At 37.0% G+C, this 23,020-nt stretch overlaps 1 protein-coding gene across 1 annotated transcript in view; it reads left to right on the top strand.

Annotated features, from left to right (window-relative positions):
- Positions 1-23,020, top strand: part of ERBB4 (erb-b2 receptor tyrosine kinase 4) — a 694,050-nt gene that overhangs the window by 312,436 nt on the left and 358,594 nt on the right. Inside the window, exon 3 of the mRNA XM_065880236.1 lies at positions 527-661. Coding sequence (XP_065736308.1) covers positions 527-661 — 135 coding nt within the window. The remainder of the gene's footprint in view (positions 1-526; positions 662-23,020) is intronic.

Here is a 23,020-nt window from a genome sequence, read left to right as displayed (position 1 = left end):
CACAATCTGTGAATGTTATTTATAGAAAGAATTTTAAAGAACTAATCAGAGATAAACAAGTTAAATTACCAATAAGAAGGGGTTGGTTAAATAAGTACTGTTTAAGTTATACCCTGACATACTATATGCTCCTTGGAAATAACATAGAATAATATTTAATTACCATTGAATACTCACCAGTTAGTATTAACAAAACTAGCAGGTTATGAATATTATATGCAATATTATTCCAATTTCAGAGGAAATTTAAAAAGACTGATAGCATCTGTACCAAAAAGTGAAGAATGTTTCTCTCTGAGTGCTTGAATTATGAGTGGTTGTTTTTCTTTGTATTGTTCAATGTTTTCAAATTTCTGCAACCTATATGGCTCAGGAAAAAGATATTTTTAAAGATATCTTGGCTATTAACAAAGTAACTGTAATTTAACACTGAAAATAGCTTAACAGTAAATCATTTTTATTGAATACCTTTTATCATCAAAAAGTTTGACAACAAATCTATGTTTGTTTGTTTGTTTTAATACAGAAATCCTAAATGGTGGGGTCTATGTAGACCAGAACAAGTTTCTTTGTTATACAGACACAATTCATTGGCAAGATATTGTTCGGAATCCATGGCCTTCCAACCTGACTCTGGTGTCAACAAATGGCAGCTCAGGATGTAAGTAGCATTATCCTTTTTAATGTCTCGAAAGATTCTTCTACCTCTTGTTTTCACAAGAATGGCTTATGTTTATCATGTCATTAATAGTGTTTTGAATTTTGACTGCATCCATTGAAATGTTTAGTTATGTATGACAGGACATTCTTTTTGCTTCTAATTAACTCTCTTTTTAGAATGATACTCCCCCTTTACAAATTCTCATTGTCTTAACCTGATCCCTTTTGCTAAATCTAAATTATTTTACCATATTTCTAATGTCTAAGCATGTGGCCCATTGTCCATAAACTTAAGGCTGGTGTGTAACTGCTACTTCAACTCTTTGTGACTCATATACCACTGAGAAAATGGTAGTAGAACAAGAATGTACTTTCCTATTCACTGAATTTTTTAGATAAGAAATAAAAACCAGTGAAAATTTTAGAATTCCTAAGCCTTCATTTACCCCTAAAACCTTCATGGTAGTACCTTATGACAATTCTAAACACTATCAATAGAATGGAAAAATATATATTTCATACAGAAGAAATACATATTACATTCTGGTTTTAGTCATTAGCCTAATAAACTAGCCAATTTCCCATTCTTAAAGTGTATAGTATTTCTACAACAGAGGATTTATTAGATTCAAACTGTTTAATATGATTAAATGATAAGCAAGTAATATTTGAACTCTCATTAAAGCTTTTGGAAATTATTCTGCTGGGAATCTGTTTCACTTTTATACAGCAGGCTATGTTGTCCCCACATTTATTATTACTGACATATGTATGAGAACAGAATCTTTATCAAGAATTACCCTGGGTTTTATATTTCTCATCTATTATTATATGTTTTCCATCTGAAATCATAACTATCTTCATACAGTTCAATGATTATTTGCAATAGTACTGATTGTGTTTTAGTACTTTTGTAGGAAATCAAATTCCAAGGGACAATTATTAAACTTCTTGATGGTCCTAATAACAGAGAAATATGAATATACTTGACAAAACTGACAGCTGTGTTTCTAATAAGTGGCTAAAACTTTCTTTAAAAAGTAAAGTAACATAATTTGCTTGTCACCTTTAAGCAGAAATTTGTATGAGATATCATCTTTGTTCAACAGTGTTCAAGTTGCATACCTTGTAAAATTACATGTGAATGAGAAATTGAATCTGTCCACAGTAACAAAGCAAATGATGTGCTTCAGACATGGCTTCCATTTTTCAGTCTGCCCATACCGTAGTACACTTTATATGAGGGGGGAAAATCATAACGTTTGGATAAGAGGAAAGGCCTACTGACTTTCAGATTATTAGTTATTAGCCTATAATGTATGAATGAGATCAGGCAAGAATAAAGCCCAAGATAGAAGCCAAAGGGAATGTGTCCACCAGCCTTACAGGATGTGGAGCAGGAAAGGTGTGAGGGATTTACTGCACTTTCACAGATGGTATCTCTTTGTGTTATTCTTTTGAGGGCAAATTTGGATGTTTGTGGCTATAATTAGGCACCAGTAGCTGTATTTTTTTTTGCATGCAAATAATTGCAGGTACAAAAACTATAAATGCAGAGTAGAATCATAACAAATGATTCTTTACAGATTAACCATCAATTGCTTGTTGAAGTTTTATTCTTTACATATGAGTTTTATTTGCTGACACATTATATACAGTGCATGATACCGTATCTGATAATAATAAATTGGCTGGCCTTGAATATTGGTTTTCCATGGCTTTATCCTGAGTCAGTTTCTTCACTTGCCTTCTCCCCATGGGTGATTACTGGCTGTTCTCATGGTTTAAAATTCAGCTTCCCCACTAAGTACCAGAACTACCCACCATCAACCAATCAAATCACCCAAGTTAAGACGTTGGTAGGCATCACTGAGTTCACCTTATCTTTGGTTCTTGACATTTATTTAATTGCTAAATCATGCTGAATTTGCCTATTTATTCATTGTACGTATTTTTTAATACCATTGTTCTAGTTCAAGACTTCGTCTGTTGCCTGAATTCTTGGAACAGTCTCTGAATTCTTAATATTTTTTGAGGCCATGACCCTTGTAGCAGTCTGGTGAACCCATAGCCCCCTTCTCATAATGTTTAAAATAAATAAATAGGCTCAAAATGAATATTTTATATCATCAATTAATATGTATAAAATCAATAAATTTATAAAATAAATTATAAAGGATTACAACAAAATAAATTAAATTGAAATACACCTATCAGCATACTTTATGTGATATAGTAATACACTTCTTTATTATTATATTACATAAAGTATTCTAACAGTGGGATTAATATGTAATACAGTTTGAAATAGTAATTGGCATAAATATTATTTTAAAAAGGGAAGTCACTTTAACAAATGGTGTTGGGAAAACTGGATAGCCACAGACACAAACATGAAGTTAGATTTTTATCTTATGCTACATATAAAATTAACTCAACATGGTTTAAAGACCTAAATGTGAGACCCAAAACTAATGTAACATTTCCCCCATCAAGTTCAAGAACCTCATAAATTCTATCCACAGCCCCTTTAGGGCCCAAGAACCCTTGGTTAAGAGCCCCCGTGTTTAACTACTCTCCTTGCCTTCAGTCCTGACAACTCCACCTGACAAAATGCCAGCAAGAGCTGTATTTAATGGAAATCTAACCATGACCTTGTCTAAAAACACTGTCACTGCAACTGACTAATGTAGGGTCAAAACCAACAACTTGGAGTTTTCAGCAGATTCCTACTTATTTTCCCCCTCTATAGAATGAGTTCTTAAAATTTCTTTGTCTTCACTGCCCTTCCTCTTTTGTTTGCTGGGCAAAATTTATTCACACTTTAAGATACTCATCAGTTGTTATCTCTTCTAAGAAGTGTTCTCTTCTATAAGCGAGATTAGGTAACTTTTCCTGTGTAACCCGATAATAACCAGTGCTGAACCCTAGCATTGTCTCACTCTAAAATGAAAAGTCCTTGTGGACAATGTCCAATTCATCATCCTGTCCTCTGTTCTAGCACATGATAGATGGATAACAGATATATACTGAATAAATAGATAAATAAATGAAATAGATCAGGTCATAAATAGGAAAATCAGATGATTTCAAGTTATATTTTATTCCATCCATCACTTATATTTAAGAGAATGGATGTGAAGAATAAATTATAATCCACAGACAGGTATTTTATCCATTTCAAGTCTATTTCAGGTAAAGATGGCAATACACATGTATATGCTTAATCTAATTTATACTTATATAATTATGTTACACTATTTCTATTAATTATATTTGTTCTATTTATATTTTATTATATTTATAATAATTATAAGATAAAATACGTGTCTACTTTTCCTTTAGTGTTTGGAGACACTGATTTGTTTAATAATTGTAAATATGTTCAAATCACATAATTTTGACAAAGAATGTAAGGATAATTCATTCTTAAGTGATATTTTGCAAAGTATTTCTTAACGTATGTTTTTGGGTTTTGGTACAATACTAATTCTTTTTTTTTTTTTTCACATCTTTATTGGAGTATAATTGCTTTAAAATGTTGTGTTAGTTTCTGCTGTATAACAAAGTGAATCAGCTATATGTATACATATATCCCCATATCCCCACCCCACCCCTCTAGGTGGTCACAAAGCACCGAGCTGATCTCCCTGAATCTAAAAAAAAAAAAAAAATTCTGATGAACCTAGGGGTGGGGCAGGAATAAGGACACAGATGTAGAGAATGGACTGAGTACTAATTCTTAAAGCAGAAAAGTGCAATGTTTTCAAGAACAACCTGGCTTTTTATTGACATACTTTTTGGCTATAATTGAAACAATGAGGAAAAGGTTTGAAGTGTGTGGAAAAACAATTTTTAAATGATACTACTTCTTTCAAAATATGTTATTTTGGAATAATTTTAACCAAATCGTATTTTTCAAAATATTTGAGATACTTCAGTCTAAACTTTAGCAGGATAAAGTAGAGATGAGTATCTTTTTTCTTGTACAGATCCCTAGCAAGACTTCTCTAACATTCTAACATCCTTGAATAGCTATGTCAATAGGGCCTGTGCAACAAGCTGCCCTTCAGAGTGAAAAAAAATCATATAGTGAGTTATGTTTCACTTACCTGGAGCTCTATAATAACGCTCATCAACATGAGAATATCAAAATGAGAATATCAAAATGATGGAAATTACTTACCCTCTAATAATTAAGCAAATAGAAGTATATCAGAACCTGAACATGGAAAAATAGACAATGATATTTTCCAAGAAGAAGATGTATAGTTAAGAGAATGGATTTAGGAGGCTAACAGGCTTGTTTGAAATCTAACATTGCCTCTTACTAGTTATGTGACCTTGGGCAAGTCACTTATGCTCTCAGCACCTCCATTTCCACGGCTATAAAAGGAGAGAGTCAAGAGCTGAGCTGAGCCACTAGATTTCATGGTGGTCAGTTAAGAAAAAGAACCAATAAGAAGGTAACACTCAAGCTTTTAATCACTTAAGGCAATAGTATAAGCAAGAAGCTGCAGTGGAAAAAGCACCAAGTCCTCCGCCGTGCCATTTTTCACCATGGAACAGCTCCAGGAGAGAGTCAGATGGATCAGACTGATCAACACAAACACAGGAAATTGTCTCACTGCTGAGGGAGCCCCCAAGCAAAGGCTCCTGTCTGAAATTTTATGGATCTGGGGGCCAGAAGGGAGAGGGGAGGGAGGGAGAGGGGAAAGGGCTGAGAGTGGGAAAGTACTGAGTAATGAGCCAGAGTGGGTTCCCCCCACCCCTCTAAGGACATTTCAGGAAAGGCACCCAAGGCAGGCACTTGAGAAAGAGGCATCCTACTGGAAGCACCTGGGCTAGGAATGTCAACATGCTTAAAAGCATGGCTTGTCAGGAAGCCCTGAGTCCTCCTTGACTGCAGCTCCCTTCAGAGACCTCAGCACATTGACTGTGCACCACCTCTGCTGTAAGGAGGGCTGCTTTCCTCTGTGAGGGCTGCCAGGTAAAGCCTTCGTAGCTACCTATGGTCAGGCTTGAAAGATCCACATAGGTTCTTGGCTAAGAGCTTATATTATCAACTTCCTAGGGTTATTATGAATTATTATGAGGAAGAAATGAGTTAATATGAGTCAAAATTTGAGTGATTTCTTATAGTAAAGGAATAAAGTGTCTTCTGATTAAGATTTGTTTTTTTCATATGACTTGACCATATGTGGACAGAATTATTTTTATATGTGACAGTTACATTTTCATTATATATTAATTAGTTGATATTCTATTATGTTTCTGTTTCATGTGTGTTTTAGCATCCAGAAGATAATATTTCATAGCTTGATCTCACTGAGACACTGAAAGCTACAACTCAGATGCTGCAGATCCTAGTCTTTTTTTTTTTTAGCTTACACCAGATGCACCTCTCATTCTCAATTGCTTTCTAAAACCAAATACCAGCTAATGACACAGTGGGAGTGTGGGGGAATTGGAAGATTCATAAAAGAGCATTAAGTTCACAAGCATAATCTGAAGACTAATCGTTTGTTTAAACCAGATGTCCCACCTGCATTAAAACCATTAGTAGGGCTTCCCTGGTGGCGCAGTGGTTGAGAGTCCGCCTGCCGATGCAGGGGACACAGGTTCGTGCCCCGGTCCGCGAAGATCCCACATGCCGCACAGCGGCTGGGCCCGTGAGCCATGGCCGCTGAGCCTGCGCGTCCGGAGCCTGTGCTCCGCAACGGGAGAGGCCACAACAGTGAGAGGCCCGCGTACCGCAAAAAAAAAAAAAAAAAAAAAAAAATTAGTAAAACTTAAAACTATATTTTCCTTTTAATGACTCTTACATATCTTAATAATTGTCTGCTCCTAACTAATACTGCATGTTGTGTCCTATCTAGATAATTTTGTTGAACTAGAAAATAATCGGATGTCAAAATACAGTTAAACTTGATTTTCTTAGTTTATCACCTGTTGTTACTCCTTCCGTATTAAAATAGTTACGTAAAATACATGCACTCTTCAAAGTTTAGAATTTTGTAGTAGAATAAAAAACAAAATTTGGCCACAGTGCATTTCAATACAGTTTCAGTTTCTGTGTATTACATACACACATATCCACTTTTACATAAATGCATATATATAATCAAGTTATGCATATTGTTTTTAAAAGTTTTAAGATAAAAGTTTTAATTAGGGAAATAGAAAAATGTGAAAACGCATTAGAAAGCCTAAATGAATCTGCATGAACCCAAAAGGTAGTTCTTTGAAATGATGTATAAAATAAATTCTTCATGAATCTCATCTGACAAAAGAACTAAAACTCACTTATTGAATTCAGATGCAATTTTTCTAAACAAAATATTAGCAAACAGAATAGAATCTAGGAATATATTTTAAGAAAATAAGAGCAAGTGGCAGTTCTGCCATATTTTTTATCTGTTGGTGAGAGAGTAGGGACTTGAATCTTACCCTGATCTGAGAGGGCCTTTATCATTATATTTATAAGAAGAGGTTTTCCAGGTTGACTGAAATTCACTCCAGGATAAACTGTTACGTAAGAATGTTACAAGATACAAGCACAATGTATCTGCTAGCTTGGTTTTCTTATTCTTTAGTTTCCTGGAATAAGAGTGCATTGTATCACTTTTTGAATAACTTTTTATGACAAATCTTTATTTTCATCAAATGCAATAGTTTTCTTTCAATTTACTTTTTTATCAAATAGTATATGTACATAAAATTAAAGAAGTATGATCTTTGCTTTCTAGAAAGTGATAGAATATTCCTCAGGGGTACTTTACCTCAACCCCAGGTGGCAGAATGGAAGAATTCTCCCACAATAGACCTTTCCTAGCTCAGCTCAGTTCTCATATTTATCATGCATATCATGGGGTACTTTATTTTATTGCAAATCATATATATATATGCATTTACATATAATATATACTTATAAAGTAAACATATTGTATAAATGTGTGTATACACACATACACTTACATATACACACATTGGCCTCAATAGTTTATGATTATAAATTAGTTTTCACTTTCCTTTTACATATAAACCACTTAAAATCTGGAATAAGTTCCATAGTCTCTCCACTCTGGCTGTGTTCTCTTACTGCCAACCCCAGCTTCTGCCACAAATGACTACAGTAAACCTCACAGCTGTACTGTGTCCCTCAACTGCTGTGAAGACCCACTATACCCCCAATTTCCTCAAAGCATAAATGACATTAGTTATTAACATGATTTTGCTAATAATAATAATGTTTATTGAGGGACAGAGAGGCCCAAACTTGATTTTTGTGTTCCTGCTCTTGTGTTGTAGGTGAGGCTATCCCTAACTATTGGGACCTCTGACCATTTGTAAACCTTAAGAACCGACTCTTTTATTGTCTGCTAGGCTTTTTGCCCCTTCTCCAGATGAAGGCTCATTTCATTTTCTGTTTCTGAATTAGTAGAAACATCAATTCATTGCATAAGAAAATGCCCACTCCAGGCATCGAATATAATGTGGCTTCCTTAGAAAGGTTTTAGCAGTACATGTCCCCAAGCATCATTTCTTCAGTCTAAAATTATATCATGTCAGTAGTGTGCCGGTAAATGTTTAATAACCTCTCTTCACAAAATAAAGAAGAAAACACACCAATTTGTAGAGTTCGCTGATTTTCATGGTGTAAACATTCCTAATGTTATCCCTTGTTAGCAACCAATGTGGATTTTGGAAGAGATGCCCACTTAGCATACATTTAGGTAGTATTTCCAGCATAGAGAGTCGATAGATGTGAACTAATCAGGAAATAATGCATTTTAAGTATATATTGCCTTTTTAAAATAAAATTTAAATTGTGGGTTTATATATTTTAATATTTAGTAATGGCTGCATTTAAGAACCAGCTCTCACAATTATAGAAAATCTGACAGTCAGCTGGTCAGCTAAGTACACTACTACCATGTGTGAACATCAGTAGCCCTGTGTAGGTAACGCTGGGCTAAGCCCAGTACAGTGCTTGTCATTTCTCCCCGTAAGGATGCAAAAAGAAAATTAAGCATACACATCATCCATGGTGTGAACTGATCATGGACCCTAGTCTCCTCTGGGGCAAATGGTGAATAAACACACACACACACACACACACACACACACACACACACACGCACACATACACACAACTCAGGAAAGAATAACCTCTTTAAGAGACAAGCCAGTTTAACTGAAAATTTATAGAGGAAAATATCTTCAGGGTCATATTCTGCTAACATTTTTCATTTAAATTATTAAACAGTATACTTAGCTTCTGCATTCATGTTAACTTCTTACACTCAAGATTTCCTCAAGAATAACAGATAGAAGTTACCTATCTGTTTAGCCTTTCACTAAAAGCCTTGCTTACAGAGTAAGCCTCTTTTACCCTCTCAAAGTAAACTGAGTTTCTGCCTCAAAGATTGATTCCTCTGTACCCCACAAGCATACTGCTCTAGCTCTTAAAATGTTCAAATTTCTACCTTCAGATAAATCTTCATGACCATAGCTTGTTGGAAGGAAATAGCAGAGATGTTGTGTATCATGGTCTAGCATTACAAAAGGCAAGGGTTTTTATGTCCAATGATAAGTAGATTAATGGTTTCCAAACTTGGACATTTGTCAGAATCTACTCCCAGAGATTCTCACTGGGTAAGTTTGGTTTAAGGATGGGAGGCTACCTATCATCAAAGTTCTCTAATTGATTCTAGTGACAGGTTTAAGTAGCACTGATCTGGTGTAGGATTTCTATGCTAGTAAAATGATTAGCAAAGCCTGTTATGATTAAGACATCTCAGATCTATGCTGATTCAAAATTGATGAAGAATATATAGGCTTGCTGCAAATGAACGACCACCAAATACATGAGTCCCCTCTTAGAGAATATGTAGCGCTCTGTTGTCATGTGAAACTTCCTTCACTAATTTCATTGATAACTATAGCAATGCTTTAAGGGCCTGTGACCTTTTGGGCCTGATATATGACATGCATTGAAAGAACTGTATTTCTAATTCTTATAGAAAGTCTGTAAGGTAGATATTAAGAGTCCCATTTGGGGTGGCTGAGATAAATTTTTAGCAATAAGGACTCGCTTTCTTCCAGTGAATGGTGTGAAAAGATCAAAATTTTATGAAATAGCAGGTCTCTAGGTTCAAATTGTCAAGTTAAGGGCAGCCATCAAGATTTTATTGTTTGTCTGAGATTACTCTAGATTTTAACAAGTCTTTTCACTTATGGAAATTTTCATTGAAAAAAATATATCATTACTTAACTAAAAGTTGCTGATATTATGAAAATGGTTTTCACACTGTTCACAGTGGAAAAAGGCCATGCAATCAGAATAATCAGCTTTTCTTTGAAGTAGTAACTCCTAACATTTTTAGAAATGGAAAGTTTTTGGAATTAGATATCTTTAGCAATGAATAATGTCTTTCTTATTGGAAAAAAAAAGTAATAAGAGCTACACACTTTGAATTGGGTAACAATCACAGAAAATCTAATAAAAGTAATATAATCAAAAATAAATCTTTCCCAAGTATCTTATAGATGGGTGAATGGATAGGCAAAAGGTGGTATATACATACAATGGAATGTTATTCTGACTTGAAAAGCAGGAAATTCTGACATACACTACAACCGGGCTGAACCTTGAGGGAATTATGCTAAGTGAAATAAACCAGTCACAAGAAGACACATACCATATGATCCTTACTTATATGCAATACTTAGAGTAGTCAAAATCATAAAGACAGAAAATATAGTGGTGGTTGCAGGGGCTGGAGGTGCAGGGAGAATGGGAAGCTATTGTTTAATGAGTATATTTCAGTTTTATAAGATGGAAAGAGTTATGGGGTAGATGGTGGTAATTGTTATACAACAATGTGAGTGTATTAGTACCCCGACCTGTACACTTAAAATGAGTTAAGATGTAAAATTTATGTTATGCATATTTTTCCACAATTAAAAAAAAATATTTGAAATGTAAAGCTAGGAACATTAACGTAAGTGATTGTCAGTAAGAGACCTCTGGTGATCTTCCACGTTTTTTATTCTATTTTTTCTACAATTTAAAAAAAAATGTCCCCCTATGTAATGTTTTGAGTCATCCTGCTATAAGAGGATTTGCAAATAATTCTAAGCTTGGAAGAATTAGGTGTAGGGGTTGAAATGCTAAGTTGATCAAAATTGACTTAAATTTTCAGAAAGTTTGAAACCCAAACCAAATAAAATTCTATGTGGACTCAGATAACAAGTACTTGATTAATATGAAAGAGATTACAGAGCATTCCATGGTTGATTTTTTTTTTAAACCTAAAGCCCTGTTTGTATACTGATGTTTAAAGCAACTATGTAGAATTGAATGAAAATTGTGCTGAATCCAGTTTTACCCTCTACTATTTTTCTCTGATTTGTTTACTCTGTAATGGGTTAAAAGTGATTATGTTTATGTCTGTGTCCTGTTCTCCAACCATCATTCATAGATTTCCTTACCATTCACATGCTTATTCCTGCTTACTAATGTAATTTTTTCCCTGAAACTCAATTGCACAATTAAGTAGAATTTAAAGAGCTTACATTTTTCTTTTCTTCTCTAATTTCTCATCACTTAGAGAAAGCTAGGAACTGAAAGAAAAAAGTAACTGAAAATGGTGTATTCAGGTTTTCCCTTTCATACCATTTGCAAAGAAGAAGTTTCAGACGTCTTCCCTCTCCTTTCGGTTCCACTCACTACGCCACTTTTATTTTGCAGTTTGGAGCAGAGGTGGGCGAAAGACTACTAGTTACGCTGGAGGGTTGGAGCAGGGGAGCCAGCATCCCTACAATGAACTGGGGAAAGATGAATAAGGAGATCAGGCTGCTAACCCACTTAGCAATCTTTCAAGCCTAGATTGTTGCAAGCAACCCTATACAACTTTTATTTAATTCTTTGCTGCCTGGCACGAACAAATTATGTTCTATTTAGAGGTGATTCTTTCGGAAATTGTAGATGCTCTTTCTAAGCAGGGAAGAGAAAATGGAAAGGAAATTACGCAGTGACATTTCTCTTAAAGTTCTCCTTTAAGTATATGTAAGAGAAATATATAAAAGAAAAAAAAAACACCTTGATTATAAAAATGTACAAAGGAAAAGTCATCTCAAAATTAGGTGTCCTGATAAGCCACTTTATTCTCCTACCTCCTCACACTTTATTAAACTAAGATTTTGATCTAAGTAGCCTTTTAAAAAATATTTTCTATAGAATCAGTTCAAACTCTGTACTCTGGAAGTAGAATACAGCGTCAGAAGAGCTATCTATACGCCCAAGTTGCAGTTACTTTGTTGATAATTAACTATTACTAGTTAATACTTTTATCAAAATGTGTTTTTCAGAATAAAGAAATTTGCTTTGCTAGAAATAAATACAATGATAAAACTAAAAAATTTTTTTACATCTTTATTGGAGAATAATTGCTTTACAATGGTGTGTTAGTTTCTGCTTTATATCAAAGTGAATCAGTTATACATATACATATGTTCCCATATCTCTTCCCTCTTGCGTCTCCCTCCCTCCCATCCTCCCAATCCCACGCCTCCAGGCGGTCACAAAGCACCGAGCTGATCTCCCTGTGTTAGGCGGCTGCTTCCCATTAGCTATCTACCTTACGTTTGGTAGTGTATATATGTCCATGCCTCTCTCTCGCTTTGTCACAGCTTACCCTTCCCCCTCCCCATATCCTCAAGTCCATTCTCTAGTAGGTCTGTGTCTTTATTCCTGTCTTACCACTAGGTTCTTAATGACATTTTTTTTCTTAAATTCCATATATATATGTTAGCATACGGTATTTGTCTTTCTGTTTCTGACTTACTTCACTCTGTATGACAGACTCTAGGTATATTCACCTCATTACAAATAGCTCAATTTCGTTTATTTTTATGGCTGAGTAATATTCCATTGTATATATGTGCCACATCTTCTTTATCCATTCATCCTATGATGGACACTTAGGTTGTTTCCATCTCCGGGCTATTGTAAATAGAGCTGCAGTGAACATTTTGGTACATGACTCTTTTTGAATTATGGTTTTCTGAGGGTATATGTCCAGTAGTGGGATTGCTGGGTCATCTGGTAGTTCTATTTGTAGTTTTATAAGGAACCTCCACACTGTTCTCCACAGTGGCTGTATCAATTTACATTCCCACCAACAGTGCAAGAGAGTTCCCTTTTCTCCACACCCTCTGCAGCATTTATTGTTTCTAGATTTTTTGATGATGGCCATTCTGATTGGTGTGAGATGATATCTCATTGTAGTTCTGATTTGCATTTCTCTAATGATTAATAAAGTTGAGCATTCTTTCGTGTGTTTGTTGGCAGTCTGTATATCTTCTTTGGAGAAATGTCTATTTAGGTCTTCTGCCCATTTTTGGATTGGGTTGTTTGTTTTTTTGTTATTGAGCTGTATGAGCTGCTTATAAATTTTGGAGATTAATCCTTTGTCAGTTGCTCATTTGCAAATATTTTCTCCCATTCTGAGGGTTGTCTTTGGTCTTATTTATGGTTTCCTTTGCTGTTCAAAATCTTTGAAGTTTCATTAGGTCCCATTTGTTAATTTTTGTTTTTATTTCCATTTCTCTAGGAGGTGGGGCAAAAAGGATCTTGCTGTGATTTATGTCATAGAGTGTTCTGCCTATCTTTTCCTCTAAGAGTTTGATAGTTTCTGGCCTTACATTTAGGTCTTTAATCTATTTTGAGCTTATTTTTGTGTATGGTGTTAGGGAGTGATCTAATGTCATACTTTTACATGTACCTGTCCAGTTTTCCCAGCACCACTTATTGAATAGGCTGTCCTTTCTCCACTGTATATTCCTGCCTCCTTTATCAAAGATAAGGTGACCATATGTGCATGGGTTTATCTCTGGGCTTTCTATCCTGTTCCATTGATCTATCTTTCTGTTTTTGTGTCAGTACCATACTGTCTTGATTACTGTAGCTTTGTAGTATAGTCTGAAGTCAGGGAGCCTGATTCCTCTAGCTCCATTTTTCATTCTCAAGATTGCTTTGGCTATTTGGGGTCTTTTGTGTTTCCATACAAATTGTGATATTTTTGCTCTAGTTCTGTGAAAAATACCAGTGGTAGTTTGATAGGGATTTCATTGAATCTGTAGATTGCTTTGGGTAGTAGAGTCATTTTCACAATGTTGATTCTTCCCATCCAAGAACATGGTATATCTCTCCATCTATTTGTAGCATCTTTAATTTCTTCATCAGTGTCTTATAATTTTCTGCATACAGTTCTTTTGTCTCCTTACGTAGGTTTATTCCTACATATTTTATTCTTTTTGTTGCAGTGGTAAATGGGAGTGTTTTCTTCATTTCACTTTCAGATTTTTCATCATTAGTGTATAGGAATGCCAGAAATTTCTGTGCATTAATTTTGTATCCTGCTACTTTACCAAATTCATTGATTAGCTCTAGTAGTTTTCTGGTAGCATCCTTAGGATTCTCTATGTACAATATCATGTCATCTGCAAACAGTGACAGCTTTACTTCTTCTTTTCTGATTTGGATTCCTTTTATTTCCTTTTCTTTTCTGATTGCTGTAGCTAAAACTTCCAAAACTATGCTGAATAAGAGTGGTGAGAGTGGGTAACTTTGTCTTGTTCCTGCTCCTAGAGGAAAAGTTTTCAGTTTTTCACCATTGAGGACGATGTTGGCTGTGGGTTTGTCATATATGGCATTTATTATGTTGAGAAAAGTTCCCTCTATGCCTACTTTCTGCAAGGTTTTTATCATAAATGGGTGTTAAATTTTGTCAAAAGCTTTCTCTGCATCTATTGAGATGATCATATGGTCTTTCTCCTTCTGTTTGTTAATATGATTTATCACATTGATTGTTTTGTGTATATTGAAGAATCCTTGTATTCCTGGAATAAACCCCACTTGATCATGGTGTATGATCCTTTTAATGTGCTGTTGGATTCTGTTTGCTAGTATTTTGTTGAGGATTTTTGCATCTATGTTCATCGGTGATATTGGCCTGTAGTTTTCTTTCTTTGTGACATCCTTGTCTGGTTTTGGTATCAGGGTGATGGTGGCTTTGTAGAATGAGTTTGGGAGTGTTCCTCCCTCTGCTATATTTTGGAAGAGTTTGAGAAGGATAGGTGTTAGCTCTTCTCTAAATGTTTGATAGAATTCACCTGTGAAGCCATCTGGTCCTGGGCTTTTGTTTGTTGGAAGATTTTTAATCACAGTTTCAATATCAGTGCTTGTGATTGGTCTGTTCATATTTTCTATTTCTTCCTGATTCAGTCTTGGCAGGTTGTGCATTTCTAAGAATTTGTCCATTTCTTCCAGGTTGTCCATTTTATGGGCATAGAGTTGCTCGTAGTAATCTCTCACGATCTCTTGTATTTCTGCAGTGCCAGTTGTTACTTCTCCTTTTTCATGTCTAATTCTATTGATTTGAGTCTTCTCCCTTTTTTTCTTGATGAGTCTGGCTAATGGTTTATCAATTTTGTTTATCTTCTAAAAGAACCAGCTTTTAGTTTTATCGATCTTTGCTATCATTTTGTTCATTTTTTTCATTTATTTCTGATCTGATTTTTATGATTTCTTTCCTTCTGCTAACTTCGGGGTTTTTTTTGTTCTTCTTTCTTTAATTGCTTTAGGTGCAAGGTTAGGTTGTTTATTTGAGATGTTTCCTTTTTCTTAAGGTAGGATTGTATTGCTATAAAGTTCCCTCTTAGAACTGCTTTTGCTGCATCCCATAGATTTTGGGTTGTCGTGTCTCCATTGTCACTTGTTTCTAGGTATTTTTTAATTTCCTCTTTGACTTCTTCAGTGATCACTTCATTATTAAGTAGGGTATTGTTTAGCCTCCATCTGTTTGTATTTTTTACAGATCTTTTCCCTGTAATTGATATCTAGTCTTATAACGTTGTGGTCGGAAAAGATACTTGAAACAATTTCAATTTTCTTAAATTAACCAAGGCTTGAGTTGTGACCCAAGATATGATCTATCCTGGAGAATGTTCCATGAGCACTTGAGAAGAATGTGTACTTGAGAAGAATGTGTATTCTGTTGTTTTTGGATGGAATGTCCTATAAATATCTGTTAAGTCCATCTTGTTTAATGCATCATTTAAAGCCTGTGTTTCCTTATTTATTTTCATTTTGGATGATCTGTCCATTGGTGAAAGTGGGGTATTAAAGTCCCCTACTATGAATGTGATACTGTCGATTTCCCCTTTTATGGCTGTTAGTATTTGCCTTATGTATTGAGGTGCTCCTATATTGAGTGCCTAAATATTTAAAATTGTTATATCTTCTTCTTGGATCGATCCCTTGATTTGTCTCTTCTAATAGTCTTTATTTTAAAGTCTATTTTTTCTGATATGAGAATTGCTACTCCAGCTTCTTTTGGTTTCCATTTGCATGAAATATCTTTTTCCATCCCCTTACTTTCAGTCTGTACATGTCTCTAGGTCTGAAGTGGGTCTCTTGTAGACAGCAAATATATGGGTCTTGTTTTTGTATCCATTCAGCCAATCTGTGTCTTTTGGTGGGAGCATTTAATCCATTTTCATTTAAGGTATGTTCCTATTCCCATTTTTTAATTGTTTTGGGTTCGTTATTGTAGGTCTTTTCCTTCTCTTGTGTTTCTTGCCTAGAGAAGTTCCTTTAGCAGTTGCTGTAAAGCTGGTTTGGTGGTGCTGAACTCTCTCAGCTTTTGCTTGTCTCTCTCAGCTTTTGCTTTGTCTCCATCAAATCTGAATGAGATCCTTGCTGGGTAGTGTAACATTGGTTGCAGGTTTTTCTCCTTCATCACTTTAAATATGTCCTGCCAGTCCCTTCTGGCTTGCAGAGTTTCTGCTGAAAGATCAGCTGTTAACCTTATGGGGATTCCCTTGTGTGTTATTTGTTGTTTTTCCCTTACTGCTTTTAATATGTTTTCTTTGTATTTAATTTTTGACAGTTTGATTAATATGTGTCTTGGCGTATTTCTCCTTGCATTTATCCTGTATGGGACTCTCTGTGCTTCCTGGACTTGATTAACTATTTCCTTTCCCATATTAGGGAAGTTTTCAACTCTAATCTCTTCAAATATCTTCTCAGTCCCTTTCTTTTTCTCTTCTTCTTCTGGAACCCCTATAATTCGAATGTTGGTGCGTTTAATGTTGTCCCAGAGGTCTCTGAGACTGTTCTCAGTTCTTTTCATTCTTTTTTCTTTATTCTGCTCTGCAGTAGTTATTTTCACTATTTTATCTTCCAGGTCACTTATCCGTTCTTCTACCTCAGTTATTCTGCTATTAATCCCATCTAGAGTAGTTTTCATTTCATTTATTGTGTTGTTCATCATTGCTTGTTTCAACTTTAGTTCTTCTAGATCCTTGTTAAATGTTTCTTGCATTTTGTCCATTCTATTTCCAAGATTTTGGATCATCTTTACTATCATTATTCTGAATTCTTTTTCGGGTAAACTGCCTATTTCCTCTTCATTTGTTAGGTCTGGTGGGTTTTTATCTTGCTCCTTCATCTGCTGTGTGTTTTTCTGTCTTCTCATTTTGCTTATCTTACTGTGTTTGGGATCTCCTTTTTGCAGGCTGCAGGTTCGTAGTTCCCATTGTTTTTGGTGTCTGTCCCCAGTGGCTAAAGTTAGTTCAGTGGGTTGTGTAGGCTTCCTGGTGGAGGGGACTAGTGCCTGTGTTCTGGTGGATGAGGCTGGATCTTGTCTTTCTGGTGGGCAGGTCCACATTTGGTGGTGTGTTTTGGGGTGTCTGTGGACTTATTATGATTTTAGGCAGCCTCTCTGCTAATGGGTGACGTTGTGTTCCTGTCTTGCTAGTTGTTTGGCATAGGATGTCCAGCACTGTAGCTTGCTGGTCGTTGAGTGAAGCTGGGTGTTGGTGTTGAGATGGAGATCTCTGGGAGATTTTCACCATTTGATATTATGTGGAGCTGGGAGGTCCCTTGTGGACCAGTGTCCTGAAGTTGGCTCTCCCACCTCAGAGGCACAGCACTGACTCCTGACTGCAGCACCAAGAGCCTTTCATCCACACGGCTCAGAATACAAGGGAGAAAAAGTAGAAAGAATTAGTAGAAGAAGAAAGAAAGAAAGAAAGAATGAATGAATGAATGAATGAAAGGAGGGAGGGAGGGAGGGAGAGAGGAAGGAAGGAAGGAGGGAAGGAAGGATAAAAAGAAAGATAAAGTAAAATAAAATAAAGTCAGATAAAATATAATAAAGTTATTAAAATAAAAAAAAATTATTAAGAAAGAAAAAATAAATAAAACCGATGGATAGAACCCTAGGAGAAATGGTGGAAGCAAAGCTATACAGATATAATCTCTCACAGAAGCATACTCTTACACACTCACAAAAAGAGGAGAAAGGGAAAAAATCATAAATCTTGCTCTCAAAGTCCACCTCCTCAATTTGGGATGATTGGTTGTCTATTCATGTATTCCACAGATGCAGGGTACATCAAGTTGATTGTGGAGCTTTAATCCGCTGCTTCTGAGGCTGCTGGGAGAGATTTCCCTTTCTCTTCTTTGTTCTCACAGCTCCCAGGGGCTCAGCTTTGGATTTGGCCCTGCCTCTGCGTGTAGGTCTCCGGATGGCGTCTATTCTTTGCTCAGACAGGACGGGGTTAAAGGAGCCGCAGATTCGTGGGCTCTGGCTCACCCAGGCCCGGGGGGAGGGAGGGGCACGGAGTGCGGGGGCGGGCCTGCGGCGGCAGAAGCCGGCATGACGTTGCACCAGCCTGAGGTGAGCCGTGCGTTCTCCCGGGGGGGAGTTGTCCCTGGATCCCGGGACCCTGGCAGTGGCAGGCTCCAAAGGCTCTCCGGAAGCCTATGTGCTCACACATAGGCTTCTTGGTGGCGGCAGCAGCAGCCTTAGCATCTCATGCCCGTCTCTGGGGTCGGCGCTTTTAGCCGCGGCTCGCGCCCGTCTCTGGAGCTCCTTTAAGCAGCGCTCTTAATCCCCTCTCTTCGAACACCAGGAAACAAAGAGGTAAGAAAAAGTCTCTTGCCTCTTCAGCAGGTCCAGACTTTTCCCGGAATCCCTCCCGGCTAGCCGTGGGGCACTAGCCCCTTTCAGGCTGTGTTCACGCCGCCAACCCCAGTCCTCTCCCTGCGCTCTGACCGAAGCCCGAGCCTCAGCTCCCAGCCCCGCCCGCCGCGGCGGGTGAGCAGACAAGCCTCTCGGGCTGGTGAGTGCCGGTCGGCCCTGATCCTCTGTGCGGGAATCTCTCCGCTTTGCCCTCCGCACCCCTGTTGCTGTTCTCTCCGCCGCGGCACCGAAGCTTTCCCCCTCCACCACCCGCCGTCTCCGCTTGCGAAGGGGCTTCCTAGTGTTTGGAAACCTTTCCTCCTTCACGGATCCCTCCCACTGCAGGTCCAGTCCCTATCCTTTTGTCTCTGTTTATTCTTTTTTCTTTTGCCCTACTCAGGTTCGTGGGGGGGCGGGGGGGGTTCTTGCCTTTTGGGAGGTCTGAGGTCTTCTGCCAGCATTCAGTAGGTGTTCTGTAGGAGTTGTTCCACGTGTAGATGTATTTCTGGTGTATCTGTGGGGAGGAAGGTGATCTCCGCGTCGTACTCTTCCGCCATCTTCCCGGAAGCCCCCTAAAAGATTTTTAAAAGCAATAAAATGTTGGATAACCAACACTTCTTCATTTCTAAATTTTATTTAGCTGCATAATTTTAAATATCAAATATTTTATTGAAAAAATTTGCAGTGTATTTTTAGTGGAACAAATACACGTGTGAAGTTCCTTATGGTTGTATAACTGACAGGGATCTTCCTGTTTGAATCAGTAGAGAAAGATAATATCATGCCGTTTTGTAACGTTCTTATGAAATTATTTCTACTAATCCACACAGTGGACCCAGACATTTTATCTGAGGGAGAAAAAAAAAAAAAAACAACACGAAACATTGTTTCATCGATAGTAACTTAATTTAGAGTAAGAATATATGTTACTTTAAAAATATTTGAATGGGGCTTCCCTGGTGGTGCAGTGGTTGAGAGTACGCCTGCCAATGCAGGGGACACGGGTTTGTGCCCCAGTCTGGGAAGATCCCACATGCCGCGGAGCGGCTGGGCCCGTGAGCCATGGCGGCTGAGCCTGTGCGTCCGGAGCCTGTGCTCCACAATGGGAGAGGCCACAACAGTGAGAGGCCCGCCGCAAAAAATATTTGAATGGATAATCATAGAGAAAAATTAGATATTATTGTTCTTTCTCTCCCTTCTTTTCCTACCTTTTAAAAGCTTTTACCTAACCCTACTCCAGAGCAAAGCCCCCTACATCTTCATTCTCTTTGCACAATTATTCTTCTGCTTCTTTGCCTCAGATGGTAGCCTAGTGACTGAGCTCAAGCTCTGGGTTTCTACATGAGTTTGAATCTTGACTCCAAGAGTTTCTTCTAACTGTAATTTCTTAACTGTCATTGCTTAGCTCCTTTATCCTGAATTTTTCTCACATGATAATTAACTGAGATAATAAATGAAAAATTTTAAAACAATGCCTGCCACATAGTAAGTGCTCAATAAATGTTAGTTGTTAACATTTTTAGTGTTTATAACTGAGATTTGCTCCTCCTATGAAGCACTGCTTATTCTATATCCTATCCTAATGCTGGGGACTGTGAAAAGTCTTCTCTTATCTCCCCATCACCATTTATAAGTAAATATGCCTCTGGCTCTGTGGGGATGCAAAGTGGGTTGGGGAAGGACACCATTTTTAATGCTCTTCACATCCACTTGTAGTACCCCCTCCACCCTGCTCATTGAAGTCATCTGCTAAATACTGCTTGTTCCTCAGGTACCTCAAAGATTTTAGCAAGTGACCCCAAATCATCGTTTAACTCCATGCAAGCCATTCCCTAGGTGACTTTGAATCAATATGCATTTTTTTGCACCGTTAATAGATCTTTATTGGAGTATAATTGCTTCACAATACTGTGTTAGTCTCTGTTGTACACCAAAGTGAATCAGCCATATGCATACACATGTCCCCATATCCCCTCCCTCTTGAGCCTCCTTCCCATCCTCCCTGTCCCACCCCTCTAGGTCATCACAAAGCACTGAGCTGATCTCCCTGTGCTATGCTGCTGCTTCCCAGTAGCTATCTATTTTACATTCCGTCGTGTGTATATGTCAGTGCTACTCTCACTTCGCCCCATCTTGGGAAAAGACAAAAGGACAACCCTCAGAATGGGAGAAAATATTTGCAAATGAAACAACAGACAAAAGTTTAATCTCCAAAATATACAAACAGCTAATGGAGCTCAATATCAAAAAAACAAACAATCCAATTAAAAAGTGGGTGGAAGACTTAAATAGACATTTCACCAAGGAAGACATACAGATGGGCAAGAGGCACATGAAAAGATGCTCAGCGTCACTCATTATTAGAGAAATGCAAATCAAAACTATAAGAGAGATCACCTCACACCAGTCAGAATGGCCATTATCAAAAAATCTAGAAACAATAAATGCTGGAAAGGGTGTGATGAAAAGGGAGCCCTCCTGCACTGTTGGTGGGAATGTAAACTGATACAACCACTACACAAAACAATATGGAGGTTCCTTAAAAAACTAAAAATAGAACTACTCTATGACCCAGCAATCCCACTACTGGGCATATTCCCTGAGAAAACCATAATTCAATAAGTATGTGTTAATGATCTCATTCAACATCCTTGCCTACTGGTTTCTTGACCTCCTAAAATCCATTGAACTTACTCAGTATTTGCTCTAATCCTATCAAAACCAGACCTTATTGGGACAAAGTTAAAGTTTGTCTTCCTATGTGTGTTTTAATCTATTTTGTGTGCTCTGTCCTCCTTTGTCCAACTTGACTATTCTATTCTTGTATCTGTTAACAGAAATAAGAAACTTAATTATATTGGTTAAGGGTGTGTAATCTGGAACCTGTATTTCTGGGCTCTAATCCCAGGTCTATCACTTACTGTATGATCTTGGGCAAGTTATTAAACTTCTCAGGACTCAGCTTCCTCATCTGTAGTAATATTTTCCTTCTAAGGTTGTCATGAGAAATAAGTAGCTTAGAATGATGCCTGCTACGTGATAAAGTTGCATTATATCTAAACTATGACTAACTCTTTAATATGCCAGCTGATGAGGACTTTGCAAAGGAAAACAATAGATATATATGCAGTAGTTTACAAATCATTTATATTTTTTTCTATAAATAATGGATCAGTTTCCAGATCTATCTAGTAGTACATCAACAAGAGACTCCACTGAAATATCTTGTTGATGGAATACTATTTTAAAAATATATTATAAATCCATTAATCTTGAGTTGTAGTTTTCGTGTGTGAACTTCAAAGGCAATTTAATGAAAACATTTTATGCCAAGACATTTTAGGCTTATTACTTACTGTAATGCCTTTTGGGTCACTTTCTTATAACCTTCATCAGTTTTAAAATCACATTTTCATTCCGTAGGCTTACAGTGGCATTTTAGAAATGTGCCTCTTTGTTAATGCAGTTGTTTTGATTTTAAGTGTGAGGACTTGGGGGAGGAAAAAATATATGTGTATAAAAACAGCTAAGTCCTTTTGGCAGAGGAAAGAATGGTAGGAACATAAGATGAGACTTCTGGCTGTTATACCTCAAAGAGTTTAATATAGTGCCATGAATCTACCTAATCTTTTCCAATTTGTTACCTAGTTTTCTTTGTTATCTGTCTCAGTGATGTCTCATTTCCCCAACTGACTGCTGCAGACTAGCAATCTGTAACAAAAACTCAGTCTCAATCTCAGATATAATAAAAAAAAAAGGAGGCCACAAGATTAATGGCCCCAGCCATAATTATAAAGTCTCAAACCACAGACATTATAAGACCTTTCAAATTTTACTCAGGGTGGAAGAAGCTGGGTTATCACTATAGTGTGAAGATATTGGTCTCGTAGTAAAGAAAATGTTGGGTTATTTGATCTGGGAAGCCTACTCTGTTTTGAGTACTGTTAGGAACTGTGGACACGAAATGGTTTCTTCCCTTAAGGAGCTTGTAATAATTTCATCCATTTCAGTTTTCCCTTGATAATGCCTATTTCTTGTTAATTCATAGAGGAGACAGGTCTATTCTTGGAGCTGTCAAGTAGAAGCCAGATGAAAACAGGCTGCTCTTGGAGACCATGCCACACACAGATATTGGGAATTTTATAATGTTCATGGTGATATAGAACCAGTACATCGCTTCTCAAGTAATGACTACTCTGACAGGATATAAATGACAAATGTGGGAATATTTGAGGTCTTGCTTTCCCACCTGCTCAAACATTCCGTGTCTGCCAGCCTGATATTTCCAGCACACTGGACCAAACTGTCCCTCACACCTCCAG

The sequence above is a fragment of the Phocoena phocoena genome, chromosome 7 (assembly GCF_963924675.1).
Source record: "Phocoena phocoena chromosome 7, mPhoPho1.1, whole genome shotgun sequence".
NCBI lineage: Eukaryota > Metazoa > Chordata > Mammalia > Artiodactyla > Phocoenidae > Phocoena > Phocoena phocoena.
The sequence above is the reverse complement of the archived record's forward strand: the minus strand, read 5'-3'. Positions and strand labels throughout refer to the sequence as shown.